Source organism: Amblyomma mixtum, chromosome 3 (assembly GCF_055824585.1).
Source record: "Amblyomma mixtum isolate Tamu chromosome 3, ASM5582458v1, whole genome shotgun sequence".
Classification (NCBI taxonomy): Eukaryota; Metazoa; Arthropoda; class Arachnida; order Ixodida; family Ixodidae; genus Amblyomma; species Amblyomma mixtum.
In genome coordinates, this window is record NC_143014.1 from 361096273 (window position 1) to 361115073 (window position 18801).

Sequence of the window (18801 nt, forward strand, 5' to 3'; positions counted from 1 at the left end):
GTTCTCATGGAGCACAAACGGGACGAGGGAGCATCACAGCGGTTGGCAGTGAGGCGGTCGATGAGGGAACGTAGCGAAGAATCCAAGCGCTGTTCTTGCGCAATGTTGCGGAAGGCCGAGATGGATAAGACGCAGGCGTCAGCCTCGCATTCGTTGGAGGAAGACGCATCGACAGGGTAACGGGACAAGCAATCCGCGTCCTGGTGCAAGAGGCCGGACTTGTGGACGACACAAAATGTGTACTCTTGAAGGCGAAGAGCCCAGCGCCCCAGCCGGCCAATAGGGTCTTTGAGCGAAGAAAGCCAGCATAAGGCGTGGTGATCCGTGATAACAGAGAAAGGGTGCCCAAACAAGTAAGGGCGGAATTTTGCGATAGCCCAAACCAGGGCGAGGCATTCCCGCTCGTTGATAGAATAGTTGCGTTCTGACACAGAAAGGAGACAGCTGGCGTACGTAATAACGCGAAGCTTGTTGCGTTGCCGCTGAGCAAGTAGGGCACCAATGCCATGGCCGCTCGCATCGGTCCGAAGTTCCGTAGGGGCTGAAGGATCAAAGTGCGCCAACACAGGTGGAGCAGTGATGGCACTGATAAGGGCTCTGAAGGCGTCAGCTTGGGGGGGGGGGGGGGGGGTCCCCAAGAGAACGGGATGTCCTTCTTGAGGAGCGTGGTAAGAGGTCGGGCTATTTCCGCAAAGTTCTGGATGAACCGGCGGAAATAGGAACATAGGCCGAGAAGGCTGCGCACATCACCGGAGGAGCGCGGAGTAGGAAATGAACGCACGGCGCGGACTTTGTCGGAGTCGGGTTGGATCCCAGCAGAATCGACCCAGAGGCCAAGGACCTTGAGCTGACGGCGGCCGAAGGTACATTTCTTCGAGTTCAGCTGAAGACCAGCGCGGCGGAAGACGGCAAGGATGGCTGAAAGGCGATGCAGGTGGCTTTGGAATGTGGACGAAAAAACAATCACGTCATTTAAGTAGCAGAGGCATGTCGTCCACTTAAAGCCGCGCAGGAGGGAGTCCATCATGCGCTCGAAGGTCGCAGGGGCATTGCACAGGCCGTCCGGGGTGACAAAGGCGGTTTTTTTCCCGATCCCGTTCATCGACAGCGATCTGCCAGTACCCTGAGCGAAGATCGATGGAGGAATAGTAGCTGGCGCCGTGCAAGCAGTCGAGAGCGTCGTCAATTCGGGGCAAAGGGTAGACGTCTTTCTTTGTGACGGCATTCAGATGGCGGTAATCGACGCAGAATCGCCAGGTTTGATCTTTCTTTTCAACAAGCACGACAGGGGACGCCCAAGGACTACTGAAGGCTCGATGATGTTGCGGGCCAGCATCTTGTCCACCTCTGCCTGAATAACACGGCGCTCTGCGAGGGAGACCCTATAGGGCCGTCTGTGAATAGGGCGGGCCTCGCCGGTGTCAATGTAGTGGGCGACAACAGAGGTTTGACCCAAGGGACGGTCCCCAAAGTCAAAAATATCACTGTAGGAGGACAAGAGGGTGTGAAGAGCTGTAGAATTAGCAGAGGGCAGATCGGCCGCGATCATCCTGGAAATAGAATCCTCACAGGAGGGCTGCGATGTAGGGACATTGGAGACGGCAGTCGTTGGGTCAGGAGCCAGGGCAGAAACTGTGCAATCGGTCAATGGGGACAGATCAGCAAGTGAAATGCCGGTCGGAAGTACCTGAGGGGACAGGCTGAAGTTGAGGACAGGGAGGCAGGTGCAGTTGTTGGTGATGTGGACAATGGTGTGGGGAAAGAGGACGTTACGATTCAGAATCACAGCGGTGATAGGGCAGGCGACGTAGTCTCTATCAGGGACGGGAGGAGAAGGCGACATAGGGATGTAGACAGCAGCTTGTGGCGGGAGACGAGCAAACTCGGTGGATTGAAGGCGAGGTGAGCTGGTGGAGTCGTCATTGCACAGGGGCAGATCCAATCGGAGAAGGCCTGAGGAACAGTCAATAATAGCTGAATGGGCGGTTAAAAAGTCAAGGTCAAGGATTATATCCTGAGGGCACCTGGTCAGGACGGTGAACAGAACGGGGATATGACGTCCGGCAATGCTGACTCTCGCAGTGCACATTCCAATCAAGGCAGCGGAGCTGCCATCGGTGACGCGAACCGTGGACATGGCGGCAGGCGTTAAAACTTTCTTCAGACGGCGGCGCAAAGAAGAGCTCAGAACAGACACTTCGGCGCCAGTATCAATGAGGGCAAGGACCGGGACACCACTCACGAGAACATTCAAGAGATTACGTTGGGCAGCGGGGGTCAAGAGAGGATTTTCAGGCCGGGTCAATGATGCAGCGTCACCTCCGGGGGCTGCATCGGCTAGTTTTCCGAGAAGTGGCGGGAGGTCGAAGGAGAAGGGCTGCGGCGTGTGGTAGGAGAACGGGAGCGGCGGCCTAATGGGGAAGGTGAGCGGCTGGACCCACGAGCGTGCGGAGCGGGCTCGTCACGGAGCGGATCGGGACGTGGTGTGAAGTGGCGCGGGCCGTAGTCGTTGCGGCGGTCGACGAAGGAGTAGGGGCGAGGTGGCGGGGACCAACGGCTGCGGCAGTGACGGGAGATGTGTCCGACGCGAGAGCAGGTAAAAGAGATCGGCCTGCCATCAGAGGTACGCCATTCGGCAGGATGGCGATATCGGTACCGAGGCGAGTAGCTGCGACTGTAAGTGGCAGCTGCGATCACTGGAGGGTCCGGGCTGGCATGAGCGTTGTCCACGGCGCGAGGAGAAGGGACGGCCATGTTCGCAACCTCCTGGCGAACGACGGCTTGGATGAGGGCCAAGGTGTTGTCCGACAGTGGCAAGGAAGAAACAGCGGGCGTCATTGCCTCCAGTTCGCGGCGCACGATACGGGTTAAGATAGCCGGGTCGGAAGGCTGCCGCAATGTTGGCAGATCATCACAGGAGGAGCTAGCAGCAGTGTTCGGCAGCCGGTCAAAACGGTGAGAAATGCGCCGGTGTTCGGCTTGCTCGAAACGCCGGCACACCTCAAGAACAGAAGCGACCGTGGAACAGTCTTTGCGTAGAAGCAGATTAAAGGCATCGTCGGCAATGCCTTTCAGTATGTGGCCAACTCGATCTACCTCGGACATGTCTTTATCAACCTTACGGCACAAGGCGAGGACGTCTTGTATGTAGGCTATGTATGTCTCGGAGGAAGTTTGGACGCGTGACGCGAGTGCCTTCTTGGCGGCGAGTTGGCGGCCGATGGCTTTTCCGAAGAGGTCGCGGAGCTTCTGCTTACAGATGTCCCATGAGGTCAAGTCATCTTCGTGGGTTTCGAACCACACTCTCGCGGTGCCGGTCAGGTAAAATATCACATTAGCGAGCATCAGCGTTGGGTCCCACCTGTTGTGCGTGCTGACGCGTTCGTAAAGGGCCAGCCAGTCGTCCACATCAACGTCGTCTGTACCACAGAACGTGCCCGGTTCGCGGTGGTGGGCGACGACGACCGCTGGCGGTGTTGACGGAGAGGGAGATGGCTCGGACTCGGTAGACATGTTGGCGAGACGGCGGCCACGGCGGAGAGCCAGCTTGAGGTCGGGGATCGAATTTAGCAACCTCCACCAAATGATACGTGGCGGCTAGAAGCAGCAGTAGAAAGGGGCAGAGGTAACTTGGTACGCAAGGAACCGACGGCTTGGAGTAGTATCTCAGCTGTTGTTGTTGTTGTCCTCTAAATAATGGCACGTACCCACTGCGGGGGATTGGCCAAGACACAGGCGGCGACTGATAGGTGCTCAGAATGTTAAACAAGAAAATAATGATGGATTAAAAATAATAATAATAATTGAATTTAGGAAATAAATGAAAGAAATTCAGATGTGTAATTGAAATAAGCTAAACAATTACTGTGAGATCGGTGACTGAAATTGAGAGCGGGGCTAAAAGTTCCATGTTTCGGAAAGCTTGCGGCGCAGAGAAATATTGATCATGAGAAAGAACAGAGCTTAAGACGGCAGCCGTTTAGTGTCTGTAAGGAAGTTTTGCATGGCGGAGAGCACATTCCAGTTACTGTGCCCAAGGGAGCAAGCCCCAAGAGACAGAGCAAGCCCAGCTGACAGACTTAGACCTAGCTGTCGTAACGGATGCTCCAGCAGGCGGCTCCGTAAACAGGAGAAACGGCGGCAGGTCAGCAAAAAATGATCTATCGTTCCATGTTCTCTGCCGAACGGGCACAATGGGGAGACCGCCAGACCAGATATGTAAAGGTAGAAGTTTAAGTGAGGCACGCGACAACGTAGACGCGTGAAGAAAACCTCAAGCTTGCGTGATCGCCATCCTTTACAGCTCCATGGGTAAAGGAGATGCCGGAATTCGGGAGAGGAGGTCAGAGCTGATTCTGCGAATTCTTTCAAGAGCAGATACCTGCGAAATCTGGCCGCAGTAATATATGCGCTGGGTGGAAGCACCGATACGACTGGGCCTTGAAGAGATGCCTTCGCCAGGGTATCAGCAACCTCATTCATATGGATTCCCCTGTGCCCAGGCACCCAGACCAACCGTAACGAACACACGTGGGGAGGAATCAAGCATTTGAATAAGTGTAGAGCCTGAGATGTTGTAGGCGCGATTAGAGAGGAACACAACGATAATGAATCCGTCATAATTATGACAGAAGACAAAGAGCTGTTTAATTTGCGCAAAGCCAAGACTACTGCTAAAAATTCGGCCAAATAAATAGGGGTGTAATCGGGAAGGCGGAGTGAGAATGACCAGTCAAGAGAGATGGAGAAAATGCCAACACCGGCCTTTTCTTCACACTGTGAGGCATCTTTCGCTATGAGCATATGAGATTTGAAACGCAGCAAGTAATCCTGTAACAAACCGCTCAGTAAATGAAAAGACATTAACTTTGCATGTTTAGGAAAGATGTCATCGAAGACAATGTTAATAGATGAAGAATTGGCGCATAGCGGAAGGATGTCCGAAATGTGGGCGTTTAAGGGGTCAAGGAGGGATTGCACAAAGCAAATCTGAGGGGTGCGGAAACGAGACCAGTTTCGTTGAAAAATGGCCGAGGCTGACGAAGGAAGATCAAATTGGCGGCATGAAGAGACGAATCACACATTTTTACAAACGTTTTCACCATTAAGAGCCGAAATCTTGAAGGCAATGATGGAATACGCGCTTCCAGGTACAAAACGGAATTCGCCACAAATTTTGGAAGGCCCAAACAGAGGCGCAACGCCTCCCGCTCCAAGAGAATCAAGGGGCGAAGTTTATACGCTGGCGCACCAGAGAATAAAGCACAGCCGAACTATAAGACTGGACGGATGTGCATTCTATAAATCATAAGAAGCGAGTGCCTTCTCATGCCAGAACGAACATTGCTCAGCCTGCGCAGCATACCGACTGCTCGGACTCCTTTCGCAGTGATCTGCTCGATATGGGCCCGCCAGGAAAGAGAAGGATCATAAATTACTCCGAGTTATTTGATACTCTGCACTTGAGGAATTACATGGTCCTGATAAACAATAGAGATATTAAGTGGATGAGAGAGCGGGAAAACCAATAAAGCACATTTATTGACATTAAGGGACAGATTAATGACCCCTACCCATTGGTCCAGTACATTCAAGTAAGACTGTAAGGACTGGTACAAAGAGGAAATGTCGTTCTCTGAAGCAAAAAAGGCGATGTCATCAGCATACACATAGGTGGACACCTTGGTATTGCACGGAATACTGCTGAGTAAGATGTTGAAAAGTACAGGGGAGAGGACCGCCCCTTGGGGCACTCCTCTCGCTTGTCGAAACCTGCTTGATGAAACACCGTTCTGGAAGCAGTAAAATTCCCTGAGAGCAAGAAATTCAAGAACCCAAGCCACAAAGTATCTCGGATGTCCTACTGCCTGTAGTCTTTGCAAAAGCGTCCTGTGCTCAACGCTGTCATAAGCCTTAGAAACATCTAAAGTAACAAGCGCTGCGTATTGGTTTCGGCGACGAGCTAACTGTATGCGGCTCTCCAGATCAGTATGGGCACACCATATAGAGCATCCTGGCCTGAAACCTATCTGCCAAGGGTTCAAAAACCCAGTCTCTGAAATAACGGACATTATTCTACCCTGCAACACCCTCTCAATTAACTTTACGAGATACGAAGTTAAAGAAATTGGCCTTATATTGTCTAACACATGCATCTCCCTGCTTTTTAAGCAACGGGGTAATCTTTGCTAGACGCCACTCATTTGGAATCCATGACCCCTTAAGAGAGTAATTTATAAGTGCCAGTAAGTCGGTGGGAGATTCCTCGAACAAAATTTTAATCATAGAAGAAGTCACACCATCAGGGCCAGGGTCCGCGGGTGGAAGGCGGGAGACAGTGCTCGAGAGCTCAGCGAGGGTGACCTCCTCGAAATCGTCCAAAGTGGCCAGAAATCTCGGAGGAGAAGGAAGAAGAGCCGTAAACCGACGCTCAAGGCCTCTGCCTATTTCTAGAGACTGAGCAAGTTCAGTCGGAGACTGAACTAGGGAGACAGCATTCATGGTGGTCGAGATTAGTTTCCTTGATTTTAAGTAATTAAATAAAGCACGCCTATTACCTGATTTCGAAAGGAATTCGTAGCGTTCAGTATCGTACAACTCCTTTGCACGAGATACGGTGCGCTTAAACGTAGCTGCAATGAACTTGTAATCGATCCAGTTTTTGGGACACTGATTATGGAGAAGTTTCTTCCAAGCTGCCTTTCGGCGCCTATAATCTCGAGTGCACTCGGCGTTCCACCAAAGGCATGGCGATGTTCCCTTATGCGCCTGGACCAAGAACTCCGACTTTTTACGAGCTCCATCCAAAATTGAACAAAGGCGGATGACCTTATCTCCACTGCTGGAATGAGATAATTCCTGAAGGTCTGATTTGAGGACATTTTTAAAACTGTCGTAATTTATGAATGTGCGCCGTGTGCTGTTAGGAGAGGTCAACTGGCACATAACTTGAAAACTGATCGGAAGGTGATCACTATTAGAGGCACAGTCAACGGGCGCCGAAGAGGACACAGTTATTCCGGGCGAAGAAAATGACAGGTCTAACGCTGAGCGAGACTGACCACGGACAAATGTGGGGAGGCCCGAATTTAAACAGGTGAGGTTATTTACACAAGCCCAGTCCCATAAGAGCGTACCGCAGCGATCTGTTCGAAACCCCCACGAAACATGATGCGAGTTGAAGTCTCCAACAATTAAAACTTGTTTCCTGCAACTAGATAAAAACGAGTCAAGAGGCCGAATGTCATGTACACCTGTTGGAAAATATACATTTCCAGAGTAAGTGGCTGATATCCAGGAATAGCCAGATCAAGTGCCTGAATTTCGCACTGCCTGTCCATATATTGAAATGACACAGTTGCCCTGTGGCAAAATTTTGTGGATACGAACAATAGCAAGCCACCACCTCTTGAGGGCCCATCTAGCCTGAAAGAACGATAATTTTGTAAATTCTACTTAAAGTCTTTAGTGAGCCACGTTTCCTGAAGAGCAATTAAATCTGGGCTTAATTTACTGATTAAACAAACTAAATCTGTTGAAGCGGAAAGAATTGACCGGCAGTTCCACTGCAACACCTTCAACGACCCTATGTCGCCGAAAGTGCCGCAGCGGAGACCTCCTGATCCAAAATACTACCTTTGGGTGTAGATCTAGGGTGATTCTTTTTTGTCTTAGACTGAGAGCAAGACGGACCAGCAACACCTAACGGAGACGCACTACGCTTTTGAGCACGCATCTCAGTCTCCATGTCAACACACTCTTCAGATGAGATTTCTGTCGCACTGTGATGCGGATAACTGGCGGGAGGAAGAGACGAAGGCTGTGATTGAGTCTGACTCGGTGGATTGGAAGCCACGGGCATAGAAGGTTGGGGAGGTGCAACCAACGGAGAAGGGATTGATCCAAAAAGAGGAGCAGTGGAAGCTTGCAACAAAGCGGACATCTGGGATGCCATAACCTGCGAAATACACGCGGACAGATTTTCGACTATTCGATCCATGGCACTCGCCATTGCTTTCTCCACCGCCGCAGCAGTCGCCTGCCACAAGGAAGAATCCACAACGGTTGCATGCCGCGCTGCCACACTTGCATAGCCAGATGTCCTATCTTTGATGACTGCCACTGCCTCACGTCTTGAGAACCTGCGCTTGTCAATCAACTCTAGCACTTGGACTTCGTCAGCCCGCGCTGGGCAGTCGGAATGGCTTGCTGAGTGACCACCACAACACAAACAGCATTTCTCGTGTTGAGAAGAACACCCAGCGGGGTCGTGGCTTTCCCCACACCCACAGCAACGAAAACTCGATTTGCAGGCCTTGGCACTATGGCCAAACCTCCAACAATTACGGCACTGAAGGGGCCGAGACGAAAATTGGTCCACACGGAAAACCAAAGGCCACACCTTAACTTCAGAAGGACAGGTCAGCCCCGCAAATGTAGCAATAACTGTCTCCGTCGGTATCTTCGTTCCGTCCACCACACGACTACATCGGTGAATGGCGATCACGCCAGCCGAAGTGAGCTTATCTAGTGTCTCAGACGCGCTTAGCCGTGGGTCTACACCACGGACTAACCCTTTCGAACACGCCAGATGAGGAGGTATGAACGCGCTCACCGGGTGATTGGCAAACGAAGAACACTTGAGGAGGTCAGCCACGCATGCCTGGTCTGGCGATCTGCAAACTATCCCGCCACGGCCGAACTGCCGGACGTCAGTGATCCTCATGTAATGAGGGGTGGTCGATTTAAGAGCTGCCTGTACAGCCTCGGGGTTATTCAGCTTGATGGAGCCCCCATCCGCGGGGACGAAAGCAACCGGAATGCTGCTTACTCCGCCACGGAAGAAACAATCAAGAGGCAGCTCATCTGGGGAGAGACAAGCTGACCAGGGGCAGTTCCCCTGGCCTGGAGAGTTTGTGGACATCAGCCCACGCTCCCTCGTTCAGTCACCCTGGAAAATAGGAAAAAACACAAGAAATCAAGCAGAAATTCGAGAAATAACGCAGCACCGTCTGGTACTTAGCCGCAACCCCAAGGGCAATCGCGCACCTCAGCGTCGTCTTCGTTACAAACCACTTCGTCGTCCTCCCAGCGTCCGTAGCAATACCATCATCACGGGCAGAGCACCAATACGCTAATAAGGAGTATTGTACAGCCCTCTGAAATGCATTGTATATGGTCATGTCACATGATGTTTAATTACTCCTCAAACAAAATAAAAAAAATGGAAAGCGATTTTACTTTGTTAATCCTCTGTGCGCTTTTCGTTGACTGATGAGGCTGGCGATACCATCGCGCACGACGAACGCCCTCATACTTTCAATAGCTCTTTCACAAATATGTTCGCGAAGGAAGGCTATTCCAGTATTTCATTGGCTCCAGATTATGAGTTTGTCTTCAGGAGCCTCATAGATATTACTATCGATGGCATTGCAGCGTTAATTGATAACGTAAGAATAGCAAATTCATTTGGTGTCAATGGCATTATCTCAAAAATTTTGAAAATTTCCACATATCCACAGGTGAGATACCATACGAGTTGAAAGTTGGACTACTTATTCCAATTTTTCAATCCGGACAACAACATAACGTTCCCGCTTCGTTCTTGTGAATGCTCCTTCTTGTGAATGCTCCTTCTTGTGAATGCTCTCTGCTGTTCTTTTTTTCTGCAACCATGCCCCAACTCGCCTAACCAGCTACGCTTCTTCAGGAACGTTGTTAACTATCACCCAATATCGCTGACATGTATAACACGCAAATTTCTCAAAAACATGTTGCATCTGACACGGTACTGCATTTAGAAAGAAAATGTGTTTTTTTAAACAACAGAGGTTCACGATGGGGCTATCATGTGATGCACTACTACTGGAGTTTACTAACTAGCTGCTTCACGGAATGGATAGAAATCTTCAAACTGACTGCATGTTCCTCAAACCTGATAGATCCTTTGATTGTGTTGCAGACTGTAGTCTAACAGCAAAATTATGATCTTTGCGTTTGGCTCGTTAACAATTCCTTGGACAAGAAACTTTTTATCTGTTGTGTCCCCTTATTGCTTTTGTGTGTGTGCGCCCCCGCGTCCTCCTCCTAACGACAGTTCGCATCCTCCTCCTAACGACCACTCAATCCTCCTCCTAACGACCACTCGCATCCTCCTCCTAACGACCGCTTGCCCCTCGTCGCACGCTGTCGCCGGATGCCCCCCCACGGTGCGCCCCCGCACCCTCCTCCTGTTCTGGGAAGCCACTCCCTGCCGTGGACGCTTCTCCACTCCCTCCTTTCTTCGGGCGGCCAGTTCGGCTCCTGCCTCGGTCGACGCTGGTCGCACCCTCATCGGCTTTAAATAAACGAAGTCTTAAAGTACCGTGTGCGTCTTTCGCTGCATTCAACACAGCGACCGGACACGACATTATCATTTCGTAAACAGTTCACTTCTGTTGATAATTGTTAATCCTCTTTAAATGCCGCAACATCTCACGTACCACAAGGCAGTGCAATACGCCCATTGTTGTTTCTAATTACATCAATGATCTATCATTAAACATGACCGAGACCATCAGATTGTCGTATACGACTGCATTGTTTATCGCAATATCCGCTCTGTTAACAACTATATCGCTCTTTAGTAAGATCTCGAAAGCATTAGTAACAGGTGTTCATCATGGCAAATGTACTTTAACACTGATAACTGCCGATTAATTACATTTAATCGCAAACCATGCGATTACCGATTTACTCATTCGCTTGTTAACAATCAACGCACCCTCACGTTATCGCGTAAGTACATCGGTGTTCATTTCTTACCTAATCTCTCGTAGCCAACCCAAATAAAAAAAGTGACTGTGAAAGCTAACCGTACATTAGAACATCCAAAACACATCCTGAGAGGCGCACCCACTTCCACTCACCAACTCGCTTATCAAACCATTTGTTCGCCCTCAACTTGAACACGCATCTTGCATCTGGTCGTCTCATCAAGAATACTGAAATCATTCCCTTGAGTGCATACAAAATCGTGCAGTTAGTTGTATTTCTCCGAACTGCTGCCGACATTCCAGCATAACTGACATTACCTTAGCGCCTAATTGCCTCTTCCATGAAATTGCTTACAGCCACCATTTTCTCACCCTACCTCTTAAACAACCGAGTCCCACATCACACCGATTGCATAATCACCTTAGTTTCAAACGCCTTTCCGCAGCTCCACCGCATTCAACAATCAGCCCTGCCACGTTGCTCTCGTTTCAGGCCCCGTTCATCATCATCATCATCACCCTGACTGCGCTCACTGCAGGGCAAAGGCCTCTCCCATGTCTCTCCAATTAACCCTGTCTTTTGCCAGCTGCAGCAATCGGATCCCCCCAAACTTCTTAATCTCATCCGCCCACCTAACTTTCTGCCGCACCCTGCTACGCTTCCCTTCTCTTCGGATCCATTTCGTTACCCTTAAGGACCAGCGGTTATTTTGCCTTCGCGTTACATGCCCTACAGCCCAGCCCATTTCTTCCTCCTGCCGAAAACGTTTGGTGCATTTTGTTCTGAAGTCTTTCCTCCTCGTTCCATTTTTAAATCGGTTGATTTATATACTACCGTAGAACGACGTTCGATTTGCTTCCGTTCCCACCCCAGCTCCTGATGTTATCCCGCTCACATATTACCATTGGATTTTCACTGCATACGCTCTTACCATGATCTCGGTTGCGCGATTGCTACGTAGAATAGGCATTTCATTGTTTGTTTCGTATGTTCTTTCACTGGCTCTTGGGATTCATTGCGCAGTTCAGGAATTTTTGTCAACGCTTCTTTATTCGCGCTATTTATATGTTGCACTGTGCATTGCATATTGTGTACTGAATACTGGTGACTTCTTGCCATTATCTTGCCCATCCTTAATACTTTTGTTGCATCTGCGACAAATAGCAGAGGGCAGTACTGTCAGGCATCAAACAATATTCCTTTCAATTTTAATTTTCCAAATAATGAAAAATAGACCATTCGCAGTGGTACCGTCTTTACCTGAGAGCACTTCTCGACCTTGTTTAAATAATCTGCGTCATGTGCTTTCAGGTACGCTGTCTTTTTTTTCTGTAGCAGCTTCTGCTTAGAAAAACTTCAGTCGCTAGATAGCGCTTGTGTGGCGCCTTTAGCCCGTCTATGCTAAGCTAAGAAATTTATTTTTACAGCTTCTCTGACCACCTTGCGCCATACGGCAGCGTTTCTACAAGCAATAAAAATTAAGAAGCCAATGAAACCTAAACAATAACAAAATATGGGGGCATGTGGTTGTGAGGATGACATCAGAATGTCGCAATCCGCTCGGCTTGCTGGCACGGCTGAGATGTACAAACCCACGTGCACGCCGACACATCGTCGTTTGACGTCATCAGGCGTACACAGTGGCAGTGAACGAACAGCGTTCTGCACACAGTCTGGCGCTCCCCCTCTCAAGGATCCGTCTGACGAAAGCCGCCAGGCAGATGCCGATTGGTGGACTTGCGTTGACAACAGCGAGTCGGCCAATGGAACCGCGAAGGGACACTTCTCTCTGCTTGAAAGACAGTGAAAGGGAGGGATAGTTGGAGGAAGAGAAGAAACGGGCGTGTGGAAGCCCCCCCCCCCCCCCCCTCCCCGTTTCTTGCGTCTCTATCAGCCTGCCATCTTCTTTCCGTATCCTCGGACGTGCTTGACGACGAGGAGCCATGCATTCGGCCGGCTCCGTGAAACCTGATGCGGCTGCTTTTGAGAACCGGCGGCTGACGGAGACGTTTACACGGCTGTTGTAGCGGGTCGGCCGAGGCGGCGGCCTCTTCAATCATTCCGCGTCCCGTGCCACGGCGGTGGCGTTTCACGTGGACACCCACGCAATCCAGCGTTGCCGCCGGCAACCCATGGGGTAGACCCGGGAAGCGAGCTCGTTCTTTCGCACGCTTTTCGAAACTCGTGTGCTGAGTCACGTCGCCCTTTATCCGCTCGCGTGCGGTACGCTTATTTGTTGTTTTGTACAGTACTTCGAAAGGTTACCACTGACGCGTGTGGGCGCAGCCGCCAGCACCTGTCTCGCCGCCTCCGTAAATGCAGCGAAACTCCGGCGCCTATGCACACCCTCAATCCCCGTATCCTCGTCGAGGTTATATTCAGGCGGCGAAGCTAGTTGCCTCGGTTGGGCCTACACGTATTATTAAGGCGAAAGCCTGTAATGGTTCATACTCGCGGCCATGACTCTGTCCATCCGTCCGTCCATTACATAAAACATTTGTCATTTGGGGCGTTTACAACAGATGACACCACCCATCGAAGCGTGCTAGCCACTATGCAACGCAGACTTCCTGCCAACGTATATGCAGTTCTCCTTGCCCCGCAACGCTCTCCGGAGTCCTTAAGCTAGACAATGAACCTATTCATTGTCTAGCGTAAGGACTCTGGAGAGCGTTGCGGGGAAGGCTTTCGCCTCATCGCACTTTAGATCACCAAAGTGCCCCCTCGATGTTAACTCGTCGAGTACTATACAGGCTAGTATGTTCAGTGTGAAATGGTAAAACTAGCATATTTCTGTTGCCAACTTCGCCACTTGGCACTTTTAGCAAAGATAATGAAGCACTGCATGAACTCAGCGTCTCGTCTGCGCATATATCTCTTAATAATAAATACTGCGAAAACAAAAGCTGTGGTCTTCCGTAAAAAGTTGTAGATGAATCGCCGGGTCGGAGCTCAGTAGTAAGGTCTCCCATTGGTCATTCGTGTTTATACCTCGTGCCTCCCGGGAGGCATGAGGACATTCCCATAGTATGTGGTCCAAGGTGGCCCTAAGTTCGCAGTTTTCGCATTTGTCTGAAAATTGCCCTGGGTACATAAGACTCCAGAGGGCCGGGTTTGGAAAGGTGCAATTTTGTAACCGGCGCCAGTTGATGGCTTGGGATCTGGACAAGGAGCTATCCGCTGGAGGAAGTCTAGCTCGTTGTAAACGATAGTGCTGCGTAATTTCTGTGTAGGTCACCATGCGATCCCTGTCTGTAAAGACCACCTCGCTCGGGTCCGCCCGGAAGGAAAAGCCTCGGGCGAACTCGTGGGCCGTCTCATTACCAGGCAGGGATGCATGTGCTGGTGTCCAGACTAGTGTAATTTTCCGGTCTATTACATGACGGCTTAGAATTGTATTCGTTAGAGGGGAGACCTGGCCCCTGCTGAAATTTAGTATGGCAACTTTGGAGTCACTGATGATGTACATCGCTTTTGTGCCCACACAAGCCAGTGCTATGGCAGCTTCCTCGGCAGTCTCTGGGTTACCCGAGAGGATGGAGGCACTAATTTTGAGGAGTTGTTTCTTATTGACGACCGCGGCGGTCATCGTTTTCTTACGATACTCAGCGGCATCCACGTAGACCACGTCCTCGTCTTTGTAGGAGCGGAAGCGTTTCTCTAGCGCCTCTGCCCGTTTAACCCGGTGCACTGAGTGATGAATAGGATGCATATTCCTGGGTAATGGAGGTACAACTATATTGTCCCGAATTTCTCCGAGCATGTCAACTTTGGCGGTTGTTCTGTTATCTCGGCTCATCTGACTGGCCGAAGCCGTCGCCGGGAGTCAAGACCTTTCGGCCATCGTCTAGGCGGGTAGCCCTCTGGCTACCCTCGGTCTGTTGGACATTAAAAGTTTTCCTATCCTATCCTATCCGTACAAAGATCTGCCGCGAATCTTTGTACTGTTTGTTTGTTCATTCTTAAAAGCTGCCGCATGCGGCTTTATCGCTTTGTTTGTGATGCAAGACACGACTAGATTTATCTCGATTAACTACATCGAGGCAAAGCCCTTTTAACGTCGTTCCGGACTGTTGTGGTGACTTTACACGCCGCATCTCAAAACTTTAAAATGTGCACGGCCTAGAGCGGTGGGCATTCTGTTCGACGACCGCCGAGCACGCTTGTTGCTTTCGCCGCCGCCGAGTCATTAATTCCACTGTGGAAGCAGAGCAGCCCAATAAACAGTTTTCTTTTAGAAGTTCTTGCTGTCTTCATTACTGCCTGGTCTGCCGTCACCACTATAAGTGAGATCTGGTGGAGGTGCTAACGGATGTCCTTGTCGCCCTCACCCTCTGGGAGCCGCCAAAGCAGCCCGAACCGTCTCGAAGACCACGAGAAAGCCACAGATGCAGTCCCAACCTAAGACGAAGTGCGAAGCAGCCGCTGTCTCCAGGGGCGTTCACCTGAATAGGGACTACTACCGGACCGCACGCGAGAAAAGGACTACTCAATTCCGACTTCAACCATGGCTACTCCATCCCCCATTGTTTTGCACCAGCCCCGACTGGCACTTACGTTCAACGGTTCACCGGGGAGGATCCTAAAAAATTGCTGGAACAGTTTGTCCGTGTCGCCGTATTCAACAGTTGGGATGACCAGACTAAAGTAAGTCACATTTTCTTCGCCCTGGAAGGACAAGCGAGAATTTGGTCCGAAAACCACGAAGCTTCTCTGACGACATGGGAACCATTCAAGCGAGAGTTCCTCAAGACCGGATACCCTTTGTCTCGGGGAAAAGAAAAAAGGGCTCCCACTATCGCACCTGCTGGCCACTTAGACGGGGCGCTGGAAGACAGCCCGGCGCGACTGCAAAGCGGGCTACCAAGGAGTACCGCGAAGTGATGCGGGTTTCAGCCGTGAAATGTTGACATCGGAATTTGTCTCCAAAGAGAAGGCTGACCTCGCGTACCCTTCCGCGTAGCTTGCCTGTGCATTGATGAGAAACACGCGCGACCAGCTGCACACTGTAGTGCCGGAGCTCCCATTTCGCTGGCTGGCCCCCCTGGAAACAAGCGCTGCGCGCTCGCCGACGCTCAAAGCAGGCCCAGACTCTCTCGGGCATGTCGCGACGTGCAGCGTGACTCATCCAGCCAGGCCGGCGCCGACACGGACCCTTCTTCCTCTCCTCCTCTCCGTCGGTGCGAATTCCTCCGACGCTCACCGGCTCTCGACCATTGGTCTAAGTTGAACGGTGGCCAGTGATTGGAGGATTTGAACGGCTGGCTGCCGTAACCGTTACCAGCGGCTTTAAAAGCGGAGCCGCGCTGAACCCGAGCAGCAGACGGGCAGCAGAAGAGCCATCACGCCGGAGCTACGCTCGCCGCCGGGGCCGCCCTTCTTCTGTGTGCCTGCCCGTGGTGCTCTTGACTCTTGTATCATGTAAAAGCCCTTGTACATACTGTACATAAAGTTCATTTGACTCACCGTCGCCTCGACCGTTTCCTGGCTCGGACTCCCAGTCCCAACAGTGGTGACAGCGGTGGGATGCCCAAGTCCCAACAACACCTTGGGAATGTCACTCGTGGAGATTCCTGTCTGCACGACGACGATGGCACCTTCCTCTCAAACTCAACACGTGGTGGGGGCGTGTTCCCTGGGGAGAGTGCGTGATTACCTTCCACAATGAATTTGGACACGCCTTCCTCTGCAGACACCGTCTCCATCTAGGGATTTTTGGTGAGAGATCCCTTATAAAACCTGGCGCCGAGGACGGTCAAGGAGGCCCTCACATTAGTAGCTTGCTCTCATCGAGACTCTTCGACTGAGGAGCATTCTCAGTTGCTGTACGTGTGCATAATGTAAATAGTTGTATAAAGTTTTCGTTGCCTTCCTCCTAACCCAGACTCCTATCATCCTCGTCCAATCATCGGTCCGGCCACGTAGAAGACATGAAGCGGCTTTTTCGACGTGTCGATCCTGACATGACGGAAAAGAAGAAGATGGAGCTTTTGATGTGGGCTGCTGGAGAGGCACTTTTCGGTGGTCTGATCCGCAATCCACCGAAGGCCATCGCTGAATTCTTCAGTAAAGCGGCACGCTGAGAAAATCTTGGAAGCCCGAGCCCGCCATTTCCCTTGACAGCTCCAAGTGACCTCGACAACTTTCTCGGATGGCACGGCATTCGGAGGCAACTTGCGGGATGTCATCCGTAAAATTGTACGAGAAGAGCTGTGTCGCCTGTTACCATCTCCCAGCCAGTCTCAAGTAGCGACCCTTGGGGAAATCGTCCGCATAGAAGTGCAGCATGCGCTTGGCTCCCCTTCAACGTCGCCTCCAACTGAAGCTCCAGGTATGATCTACGCTCTTCGACTTGAACCAGCTGATCCCTAACGCTGCCCCCCTGTCCCCGCCCGCCCAGCCTAGAAACGGCGCTTAAGTCCCAGGGAATGCGACACACCGAGGAGATCCGACAACCGCCCGCTGTGCTTCCATTGCGGTGAAGCCGGCCGTATTCTTCGTCACTGCCCGTACAGCCGTATCGTTATTCGTGGTTTTCCCATTGACGCACCCCGACCAAGCTTCGGCCAACACCTTCAAGAAATCGACGACCACCTGCGTCGAGAGGAGTATGTGCCTAACCAACTTTGTCGCTCACCTTCGCTGCCAGCCACGCGCTTCGCGTCGCCATACCGCAGCCACGTAACGGCTCTTCGCGGTATGTCTCCGAGCCTCCGCAGGGGATACTAATGAAAGCAACCTTTGGAGGTGAGGTTAATGGCGAGCGAAACGACGAAGATACTCCACCGGCCACGTCGTATGAAGATACCGCACCCTAAAAGCCGACGCCGCACCCAAACGGCAGCTCGACCACGACCCAATCCAACGGCAAAATTACGCCGCCTCAAAAAAAAAAAAAAACATCCGAACACACGCCGTACACATGCTTAACGAAGCTGTGATCCTACACCGAGGACGACATGCAACTCAAGAACCAGGACATCTGACTTGGAAGTCGCTATCGACGGCCGGAAAGTTACCGCTCTAGTCGACACAGGAGCCGATTACTCGGTGATGAATTGAACATTCGCTGCGCAGCTGAGGAAAGTCACGACTACTTGGGAGGACCCACAAATTCGCACCGCAGCAGCCCACCTCATTACGCCATTGGGACGATTGACTGTCAGTGACTGTCAAGGACATAAATGACTGTTTAAGTCATCTGTCAAAGGACTGTCGAAGGACATAGATATCCGCGACCTTTGTAGTGTTGCAGATGTTCGCGTGACGTCATATTGGGCATGGATTTTCTAATTGAACATCAGGCGATCATCTACCTTCGATCCAGGCTCATAACGCTTTCGACGGATGAAGCCAACCCCTCGATGACTACCATGAAGCAGTATGTTGCCCTGAGTGTCCTGGATAAAACCTTATCAAGCGTCATGGTCACCGTAGGTGCCACGGGTGCCAAGAACATGGAAGCCATCATCAAGGGGAGCAGGGAGTTGCTTTTAGAGCGAGGAATCGGCATCACAAGAGGCATTGCATATTTCTGCGGTGGAACGACGATTCCTTTCTCCGACGAACTATCCGGCATTCTCGACGCTCCACCCTCTCAGATCCGCAATCCGCATCGAAGTTACAGGGAGTGCTTCTCGTCATCGCCGAAGGTCCAACAAACGCTGATTACCAGGCACCTCATTTTAACCAACTAGCACGCCCGACCTCTCCGCCACAGCCCCTACTGTTCGTCGCAGCCAGAACGACAAGCCATCCGGGACCAAGTGGAAGGAATGCTTCGCGACCACGTTATCAAGCCATCGAAGAGCCCCTGAGCGGCACCGGTTGTTCTAGTGACGAAGAAAGAAGACGCTCTTCGATTCTGCCTTGATTACCGCCGCTTGAACAACATAACGAAGAAGGACGTCTACCCTCTCCCCCGCATATTGGACCGGCTCTGCAACGCCAAATATTTCCCATCGATGGAATTCAAGAGCAGCTACTGGCAAATCGAGGTAATGAAAGAGATAGCGAGAAGACCGCATTCGTCCCTCCAGATGGCCT

The 18801-nt window shown here is 51.3% G+C and overlaps 2 protein-coding genes across 2 annotated transcripts; both read right to left on the minus strand.

Annotated features, from left to right (window-relative positions):
* Positions 1-2263: 2263 nt before the first annotated feature.
* On the minus strand, positions 2264-3653 carry LOC149356538 (uncharacterized). Its single transcript, XM_089577791.1, has one exon. The coding sequence runs from the start codon at positions 3511-3513 to the stop codon at positions 2338-2340; it is 1176 nt and encodes a 391-aa protein (XP_089433917.1). The 5' UTR covers positions 3514-3653; the 3' UTR covers positions 2264-2337.
* A 2372-nt stretch (positions 3654-6025) lies between these two features.
* LOC149356539 (uncharacterized) lies at positions 6026-8923 on the minus strand. Its single transcript, XM_089576369.1, has 2 exons — positions 7929-8923; positions 6026-6029 (listed from the first exon to the last, which is right to left on the minus strand). Exons 1-2 carry the CDS (start codon positions 8921-8923, stop codon positions 6026-6028), a joined length of 999 nt encoding a protein of 332 aa, XP_089432495.1.
* Between the last annotated feature and the right edge of the window lie 9878 nt (positions 8924-18801).